The sequence below is a fragment of the Bidens hawaiensis genome, unplaced genomic scaffold, assembly GCF_021521415.1.
Source record: "Bidens hawaiensis isolate Kalapana, Puna unplaced genomic scaffold, B.hawaiensis_p1.1 tig00022530_1, whole genome shotgun sequence".
Lineage (NCBI taxonomy): Eukaryota > Viridiplantae > Streptophyta > Magnoliopsida > Asterales > Asteraceae > Bidens > Bidens hawaiensis.
The window spans coordinates 26,938-37,347 of NW_027493514.1; the positions used below are offsets into that span (position 1 = coordinate 26,938).

Below are 10,410 nucleotides of genomic sequence, written 5' to 3' on the forward strand. Positions count from 1 at the left end.
GATCAACCATCAGATTAGTGATGGCTTATTACTTATAACGTGATTATTACATAGAGTTGGATGAGGCTAAACTTAACAATTACTAGTGTTTTAATTCATTATTTTTATTTAATGCAACTTTCCTAATATGGTATACAACAATAAAGGTTAGATGGCCTGTCAAATCTTTTATGAGTACTTTACTTTTTAAATAATAACAATGATAAACATTTTACTTGCTTACTAAATTTAGTCATTGTATAATTTTTTTACAGGTAAATTCATTCACACGGGCTCGCAAGACATGCACCAATATCATCATTTTTTTGAAATTTACATTTAAAATGATTGCTACCAATGTGGTGGTGTTCACCAGTCCATTGACAAAGACAAAACCTTTAAAACACCTGGGTTTGGGATAAGAATGTCTTGGGTTCAAGTCTCATAGACAACAAACAAAAATTAAAAGAAGTTAAGTGTTCAAAAAATAAAAATAAAAAATCATTTAATTGCCCATAAACAATTCCAAATTAACAATTTATATAAACAATTACAATTTTAAATAAAAGTAGAAGAATACCTAAGTTGAACAAGTATAATTCAAACCGTGGAAGAAAGATTGAAGGAGCACCGACCGTCGGCTACTCAGCTGAATGAAACTTTGTTTTGTTGAATGTTGTTGTCCGGCCTAAACCAAACGTCCAAGCATCAGGAGACAACAAACAATGGTTTTATTTGGTTTGGGAATAAATTTGGTTGGGCTTTAGCTGGTTTCGACTTTTAATTTGGTTAAACTTTAAATTAACAAAAAGGGGTAACGTTATATTTTCTCAAGGGTAACAAAATACGAAACCGAACAGATCATATAAAATTTTGCACTACCAGCGAAGGAGGGGTAACAGAGGCTACCCCTAGTTCTATACTAGGTCCGTCCCTGATAAGAGTTTGTTATCAATTAGTTAGAATTAGTTTTTTCTTTCTTAGTCTATAAATACTAGTTTGTAATAACTTTTATATTTTAATGAGAATAATGATTTGAATTTTACAGGCAAGAGGTAAAGATCCAAGGCATTATTTGTGACATTAGATTATATAGTTTTTTTTTGTTCAAACATAGATATAGCTGCAAGTCGATAACTACGTTTAATTTGTGTAAATTTTTTTTGACGTGGTTGTGGTTAGTTGTTTTAGCCTTCCTCCAGGTTGTGGAGGTTGGCTTATGGAAAAGACGTTTATAAATTTCAAAGTTCAAAAAAAATATGAATCACATAAAACACTAGAAACAAGTTGCATATATTTTTTTAAACCAAGTTCTCTTATTAACGCAAAGACTTTATCCCTTGGTGGACGTATAATGCTTATTAAGCCGGTTCTTTCTAGACTCTCACATAATCTTTTCCAAATGTATAAAGCTCCGATTCATATCATTAACAATTTGGAACGGATTAGAAGAAAATTGTTTTGGTGTGAGGCCAACGTTTTAAAAAAGATTTATTGGGCTAGTTGGACCACGATAAGTATCTAAGGATTGGGGTGGTCTTGGAATTGCTTTGGGGTTCTCTAACTATGGCTGGCCCGTGGGTTAGTAAAAACAAGTTAGGATTTTAGACTCATACTTAAATAAGGTCTCAAATAAAAAAAACGTTATATATTATATAGATATATTATAATGGGTAAAGAAAATTCAAAGTAATGTATTGTTATTGTGGTAGACTTGGTTGGTAAAAATTGTAGGTCATGAGTTTAAAACCTGTAGTAAGCAATATTTTTTTTCTTAATAATTGTCATAAAAAGACTACAAAATCTTATTTCGATTTAGACATCCACATTCTTTGAGCCGGTCCTGCTTCCAACCTAGCTCTTCTAATTATATGATAACTGAAAGCTAATCATCCTCTTTCTCTTCATTCAACATTTTGGGAGTTTAGAAGAATATTGTCTTAATCCAATAATTTGCAATCTTGGGATATTTGGCAATTTAGTGCTAAACCATTAGGATTTGATCGATTAGTAGGTGATAGCTTAATATGTTTTTGATACTTACCCATTAAAAGACTTAATGAATCATTAAGAAGTTTAACCAGACACTTTCTACCTTTTACTGATTTAGAAGTAGCCTCTTAATGATTAAGAGGCTACAAGCGCTAACTATTTTTCATATTATCAACTATTTTTGTTTCTTGCTTTTTTATATTATTATTAAAATCGCATCTTAGAGATTTTAGTCTTCCTACTTTTACTTTCTCTTTCTCCTTTGGATGTTTTTACTAGCATTTTTCAAGCTTCTATACGTGTGCTTGCTACATAAATTCTTTCAAAAATAATTTCATCTACAACTTGACAAGTCAAGAGTAGAGCTTTCTTTCATTTATTTTCTCTCAAGTCATTTGTTTGCTTTTATGTGAGTCTAGTTGTTCCTCATAGCTTATCAAATCTTGTTTCAATAGTCTCTCAAAGTTCTTGTGATTCATAGAGTACTTTCATTTGAATACTCCAATAATAAACATTTCTTCTATTTAGTTAAGGATTTTTTTATATGATATTAATTAGTATTGTTTGAAGTCATGATCCTTAGAGTTTTGCTTTTGTAGTTGAACTTTATATCAAGTTCGTCACTAAGATCAGTCTTTGTTTCTAAATATACACTTTGCCTCAAGTTGGTCGTTGTTTTTGTCATTGTTTTGCCGCTATTTTTCAAAATTGATTATTTATATATTTTTTTTAGTTTTGTTCTTGATACAGAATTCCCAACCTTGATTATTGTTGAAATGTGTTAATAATTAATACCATTGTTGAATTGTAAATAAATAACTGAAAGGACAAGTGATAATAAGTATAAAATTAGTTGTGTGTATTCAATATGTGTTATGTTTTGAAAATGTGCAATCAAGAGAAACCTCTTAATATGTAATCGTTGAAGAACGATGACACAGAAAGAAAAGAAGAAAAGAAGCAGGAAGAAAAATCTTATTTCACCATAAATAAAAGTTACAAAAAAACAAGAAGCTAGAAAACTATATATACATGCAAAACAAATGCGGCGCATATATTATGCGGCGTATATGTTATACGCCGTGTAACATATACGGCGAACACATGAACAAACACTTCTTTGGGCTAACAAGTTATTATTTTATCGTGAATATGTAGTAGTATAATCAAAATAATAATAACTTATAAAAGACTACATATGATTATAACACATTTATATTTAACCAGATCCAACCAAACCTAAACACTACTAAACAAAACTGTATCTTTTATTCTTAATCTCCACCCCTAAACTCTTTAACGTTATTCACACTCTTACAAGGCCCCGCCCAAAGAGAGGGCGAGGAAGGCGACGGACCCAGACCCACGCTTCCGAGAGACTCATAATTATTAAAAATAAAATTTATATTTTATATATAATTTTGTTTTAACATAAAAGCTTATAAAATGACTCTCTGGTTAAATGAATGGTGTTCTACTATGGAAACAAGGGTCGTGGTCATCAATTGCCACAATTACACAATCAATGTTCTTATATTTATAAAAAAAAACTTTCAAACATATTATTTGTTTGTTTTGGACTTTTGAGAGGCAAAACTTAACGGTAAAATTGTTAAATTATCTATTACATAAATGAGAAGTCAATTTTAGGGTCCGTTTTTTTACTTGATCCAGACCCCAAAATTTTAAGGGTTCTCGGAGACGGCCGTGACTCTTACAAGTAGCGTTTTCTAATACATCACCTAACGTTTGTGAATGCGTCCTAGCTCCAGTATTAGTTCAGACACCGATCAAAATGAATCTTGTCATTTCCATCCAACTTCCATCCACAATGACTTAAAACACAAGGAATATTCATGTCTCTTCTTATTTGAATCATTACTCTACATGGACTATGGGTTGCATCAAACTTCAAACTAGAACATGAATTCATAAACTAAAAACGTATGCTCATAGTTTTTTTATTTCTCTAGTAACATGTAATATCACACGTGAAAGAACACATGGGATATAAGTGGATAACTAATATATATAAAACAATATACTACCAGTCGATCATACATTCAGATTTTCGCTTGAACATAAAAACCGAAACTGAAACCGAAGGATGCATGATTGAAAACTTCTTCACTTTGAGTTTTATTAAATAAACCCACGCCTGTTATTAGCTATGGCCATTAATCTTTGTTGCATCATGGAGAGTTCAGTGAATGTTGTATCAGTAGCCTGCAAAAACAATCCAGAGTGTGGACTTTATATATTTAATATTGTAATATGATATTAATTTTTTTTTACAAATATTTTTAATTTATATTGTACAAAAGGATTCAATTACAACAGAGATGCAGGTAAGCGAGCAACAAGTTGTGCCACCACCCCCTTTTGAATGGTAAACCCGATATTAATTAGTTAACAAATTTACCTCAGATTGGATAGAGTGGAGTAATCTTTTGTTTATTTTTTTCGAAGTACAGTTTATAACGTCAAGTCCATCATCGAGTAGCGCTTTAAGTATTTTCGAAAGAGAAAAACCATCTTCTATGGAGCAACTATTGATCTGAATCTCAAATGATCCTCCATTGCTAGAGCTAATGGAGACTACATTTAATAAGCTTTCTTTAACATTCTTGTCCCTCATTTTCTTGATCTTATCTCTCTTGACACTTAATAATTCAATGTTTTCTTGCATGTGTTTGATGTAATTCACTGCCTGTTGAATGCAATCTGATATTGAACGTCTACCCTAAACACCAAATCATACAATAATAAGTTATATAGTTAGTTTCCTAGTGGCACCTCAAATTACAATCCAGTGATCCATCATTTTGCTCAAAAATTCATACACAAACTAACATCAAGAATTCTTTCGTTTAATCATATCTACACAATTACATAGATTTTTTTTGCAAGAGTAGGGGATTTAGAGAAAATTAGAGTATCTTTAGGCAGACAACAATTTTTCGAGTACATCTACATATTCCGTTACCTCAACTAGCAGACTTCAATTAACTTTTGGTGAGATGACAAATCTACTTATTGACATAGCGGACTCGAAAAAATAATACAAAAGAAAATCAGTTTGAAGTGTCTTGGGAAGAAAACAAATTTCTAAAAAAAGACCATTCTTCTCTCTGAGTCCGCTACTTCAATAAGCAGACTTGTTACATTAACAAAAGTTAGTTAAAGTCCGATGCCTGGGGTAGCTGTCTACCTAAATGTACTAAGAAATTTTGTAATTACTTAAAAAAACTTTTAAATTTCTCTAAATATATCCCCTACTAAAAAAGTTCCAAATATGTAGGTTTTCATGTAGCTCATACTTGATAGAAGTGTTTTAGAAATGTATTAATAATCATAAATCAAAGTTTTTATTTCTTGATAAAAATAATTTTGTAACTTTTGAACTAAAACAAATGCAAAGAATTAATTAACCACCTTGACTACATTGAGGGGAAGTAGACCACCAAGGGAAGCATAAAGCTTGGATATATCTTCCCTGCGTTTCTTTTCAGTCTCTCTATGTACCATTTTTCTGTCCATATTTTCACTTTTAAGATCTTCAGCCGGATTACGCATAGTTGTCGCCCGATCTCTTCGCCTTTTCCCGGTCTTGCTGGGTTCAAGATTTTGATTAATCCCCTCCATGTTAACATGATCATGAAGATTCACTATAAGATCTTGTTGATTATTTCTTAGTGAACTTGAAGAAGGAATCTCATGATATATCTCACCACTTTGCTGTAAATAAATCATAATATATGATGCTTATCTTATACTATAATCCCACCTGGATTTGATTAAGTTTAGTATTTGGTCGTATCAAGTGCTTTTAGAGATATGTCTAGTTGTCTCCTAGGGTTAGTATTTCATGATTTTATGAGATCTTCAAAGGTAGGAACTGACAATAATTAGTCAATATTAAAACAAGGTTTCTTGGAAGTTTGTCAAATTAATTAATTTTAAAATTTGAATAATATTAGTATCTTTTTGGATAAACATTTTAATAATCAAGAACATGATCACCAGCCGAATATTGTTTTTTCTTTTTTTTATAAGGATATTATATATTATTTAATTAATTGATGTTTTTCAATATTTAATTTTTGTCAAATACACTGTAGCTTTGAACACCTATCTGTATTCACACGGACTACTGGACCGCCGTCCAACCTAGAATATCTTTTGAAGCTTTTAATGGTTTTAATAATTTTATAGATCAGGTTTATAAATAAAATAAATTAAGTGTATAAGTTAGAATAAGCAATCATTCTATTTCGTAATCTTATCTTTAATAGTTAAAGTTTAACTCAATATATTTTACAAGCATTAGAAAAATCAAAACAAATAATTGGGTAACAGATGGAATGAGCAAGCATGTGACCTTTTGAAAACGTGCTTATTATTAAATAATGTCATTTCATTCAATTGTGAAAAAATAGAATATAAGCAAATAAAAAGCTAGGCTTCAAATATAAATTTACTATAAAAAAAACATGGAGGTTGACAATATATGATGATGAAATAAACAAGCCCAAAATTTAGCTATTTCTTCAACTAAAAATCAGTTCTATATAAATTATGACGCCGATTAACACAAAACCGGTAGATACATGCGATCTACTTGGTTTACACCGATAAAAAGTTGTGTTATATGATATGTAACGCTTGTTTTTATGCACTATATATGTGTAGCCACTATCTTTGAATATATTAAAAAATGACATCGTAAAAAAAGTGGACCTCACATATGTTATGAGATTTATATGTTTAACGAATATAGAATAAATAAAATTTTGCAAATGAAACTTGAACTTGAAACACTAAACGAAAGACTTTGGTCGGATGGCCATGGGATGGCTAAGCCATCAAATAGACATTATATATAGATATATTATAAACGGAATAATGTTATTTATAAGTGAACGTTACGATTATGTTATTAAGTGAGCAGAAGACTTCAGTGACATATAATGGGATAGCTAGCTAGTTGTTAAGTTATGAATTCGGTTTATAGTGTCTTATGTAAAATAAGAAAAGTTTGCTAAAAGACTTTGCACACATCGTTAACATTTCAACATACAAGTTAAGGTTTCATTTACGGGGCATCTAGCATATATGTCTCATGTAACTATTAATCGGTGTGTAAGTGTAGAATCACCCACATCATGGTTTTATCGATCTGTTGTTAGTTCTTAAATAACCAGTTTGTGTTTAGAAAACCTAAACAAAATGGTTGATCACAAACATTGTTATCGGTCCGAATGTGCCGTCCTTAAAGACTTAGAATGGTAATCCTCGTCCCTAAATTGTGACTTAAAAACAAATATATGATAACTAATTCATATTTAATGGTGGAGTTATTAAAGAGGCCGGTTTTACACTATATATGTTTGCATCATTATCCATTTCTTTGTGTTTGAGCAATAGATAGAAGATGGAAGAAAATGAGCAACAAAGCCTAAAAACATATGAACATATTATACACGTCAATCTTATCTGAAGAAACACTAAGTGACCCGGTACAGATTATAGATAATCTGGGGGTTAAGTAATGTTTCCCACGGATGAGGTCTAGCTGAGAAGGCTGTTCTTCAGGAGACCTGCAAAACAAACACCGTAAGCTCGTCACTGAGAAGGGGGGGGTTCCTCCTTGTGACCACCCTCCGGCGTGAGAATCAGGCTAGGTTGCTCTGAATATAAGTGTATATTAAGAGATTGCTAGATAACTGGATAGCAGATGATCTTACCATTCCGAGATGTTGGAGTATTTATAGCCGAATGTAGGTTTCCAAGCAGGTACAGCCGGCTGAATAGTATTCCTGTTCTACCAACAGTGGACTATGCACAGGCCATACTGGTTGGTGGGTAGGTTACGGCCAACAGTGACAGAGTCGGCTGCACTATTCCACCAACTGTAGATTATGCACGTCCCACCTACTGTGGATTGTACGCAGGCCATGCTGGTTGGTGAAAAGGTTACGGCCAATAGTAACACTATTCCACCAACTGTAGGCTGCGCATGTCCCACAGTAAGGGTTGGTGAGTAGGCAGCGGCTAATAGTGACAAACAGTACTAGAGGGTGCTCCTCCTCGCACTGTTGTCGGTGAGCTGTCACCCTGTGATTGGCTCATGGGTTGTTCTGGTCAGATCGTCTGTCCTATCCATACCTTGGTAGGTATAGTACAAAAGATCTTTCAGAATCATACAGACTGGCTCATTTAGGCGGGATTGTTCCTGCCTTGCTCATTCCTTCATGTGACTACTGAAGTATCTATTGTCTTGTGCGTGTAGCCCTGCTGTCTGCGGGTAGCCTTCCCTGATGGCTTGTATCCGCAACTGCGGGAACAGGCGGGGTACTTCACCATTGGGAGGCTTTCCCTGCGTGTACAGCTTGCGTACTGCGCGTAAGGTTCTATGAGCATGGTGGGTCCTGCGGGAGTAGATGGTCTTTGCGCCGACGTCCCTGTTCAAGGTGAGTCTTGCGGGACCAACTGGGCTCTGCTGGGACCTACCTCTTCAAGTCCCCCCAGTCCAATGTTCTTCTCACGAATGTTCAATAAAGTGAGGTGAACTTTTGGACTTTAAGCAAGGGGTTTTGAAAAGGTTTTAGTTTTAAGGTTCTCCGTGGGGATTCTTCCCGCGGATTTCCTAATGTCACTTGCAAAAATTCCCGATTTTTTTGCTTGATCTTTGGGTATGATGCGGGTAGGTATGTAACCTTCTCGCAAGTCAGGAGCGTTGAGTCTCACTTGTGTGGATTCTCCTTGAGGTTTTAGTGGTTTTGAACATAGTGATCAATTATGTTTAAACCACCAATTCCATCCTGGAGCCTCAAAACAATGTATTTCTCGACGTTCCCGCTATGCGGGGATGTTATTTCCGTTTCCACAAGCATTGCCCAAAAGATCCTTCTTGGTTTCAATTCCCTGCGGAGCGCTAGGTATGTGAAGGGTTCTGCCTTAACACTGTACCCGCGCTCGTCTTACAGTTACTTTATTTTCAAGGTACCTCTGGCGTCAATTCCCTGCGGGTGCTCGGTATGTGAAGGGTTTTGCCCTAACACTGTACCCGCACCCGCCTTATAGCTACTTTGTTGCCGGGGTTTTCTTGGCTTCAATTCCCTGCGGGTGCTAGGTATGTGAAGGGTTTTGCCTGAACACTGTACCCGCATCCGTCTTATGGTTACTTGGTTGCCAAGGTAAGGGGTATTTTCCCGCTTACTTTTGAATCTTTTTGAATTTTGAATTTTGAAATTCGAAAGGTTGGTAAGGATAAGAACGGTCCAGACATCTGAAACGTCGTGCGGCGGTTTCTTCTGACTGTGTCAGGACGTGCAGGAAGTTATGGTGACGTGACAGAACATGGTCATTCCAGTCGCTTTTTTAGGCGCGTGGGCACGATTTTTCGGGCGCGTGGCCGCGAAATTACTGGCACGCGTCCTGTCAGCTGTTTCCAGCTTTCTTTTTGCCACGTGTCATAGTTTCATTGCACCTTCGATTTCTCTCTCCTCCGCATTAAATTCACCGCATTAATTGCGATTACTATATAAAGGGGGAGAGGGTTATTTGCAATTCACACTTTTCACTCTTCTCTTCATCTTTAAGGCGATTTCCGGCGAATACTCCTTTATTTAATCGAGCATTCTCTCGAAATCGTTTTCTTCTTCCTCCGCAAGATGTCTTCACGTGATGCTGAAGCTGTGGCCGACGACAGGAGTACTGCTGGCGAGTGCCAGTGTGCTCTGCCCGGCGATCAGTACCGGTATGTTGTCAGGAAGTTCATGCTCGATCCCCTCGAGCCTGAGTTTCCTGAATCCCACCAGACCGTGTACGATGCCCCCAGAGGCAAGATCGGGGTTTATGCTGCATTTTTTGTCTATGGGAATCTTAGATTCCCATTGACAAAATTTGTTTACCGTGTCCTTGAGAGGCACGGTGTTCATTTGACCGAGCTGCACCCCATGGCGATCGCCAAGATTCGCCATTTTGAGTGGGTGTGCCGGATTTTGGGCATCGAGCCCCAAGTGGACCGCCTGATGACCTTCTATACCTGGAGGTGCATCCAGGGGTGGTACACCCTGACGACCCGTATTAAGGGTCTGAAGATTTGCGACACCGAGCGCAGTCTTCGCGCGTGGAAGTAGGAATTCTTCTACATTTCTGCCCGCGCCGTCCCCCTTGCCATGAAGTTTAAAAATGGCCAAGCGATACCGAGCCTTTACGCCCCCAATTACCAGGAGGCGGAATGGTTTTCGAAGATATCCCGGGTCCAATCTCCGGTTTACCGGTTTGCGGAGTCCGGGATGGTCATGTTAGGGATGAGCCGGGGTGTGGAAGAATGCGTCTCAGGTTCCCATCCTTCTGGAATATGGTTTGAACTCTATTCCCTATGGTATGTCTTGTCTTTCTTTTTGATACGAGTTTGTCTTCTAACTGTTT

At 35.9% G+C, this 10,410-nt stretch overlaps 1 protein-coding gene across 1 annotated transcript; it reads right to left on the reverse strand.

Annotated features, from left to right (window-relative positions):
• Positions 1–4,113: 4,113 nt before the first annotated feature.
• On the reverse strand, positions 4,114–5,883 carry LOC143565813 (transcription factor bHLH118-like). The gene is made up of 3 exons (XM_077052675.1): positions 5,407–5,883; positions 4,394–4,714; positions 4,114–4,197 (listed from the first exon to the last, which is right to left on the reverse strand). The coding sequence occupies exons 1-3, from the start codon at positions 5,722–5,724 to the stop codon at positions 4,114–4,116; spliced, it is 723 nt and encodes a 240-aa protein (XP_076908790.1). The 5' UTR covers positions 5,725–5,883.
• Positions 5,884–10,410: the final 4,527 nt, after the last annotated feature.

What these genes read in the sequence shown, in the direction of transcription:
- LOC143565813 (XM_077052675.1), bottom strand. Translation starts at nt 5,724, where the DNA reads ATGATTTATTTACAGCAAAGTGGTGAGATATATCATGAGATTCCTTCT. An exon ending in TTCCCCTCAATGTAGTCAAG is followed by an intron (nt 4,715 to 5,406) that starts GTGGTTAATTAA and finishes TTTGGTGTTTAG; the next exon opens with GGTAGACGTTCAATATCAGA. An exon ending in TCCACTCTATCCAATCTGAG is followed by an intron (nt 4,198 to 4,393) that starts GTAAATTTGTTA and finishes TTGTTTTTGCAG; the next exon opens with GCTACTGATACAACATTCAC.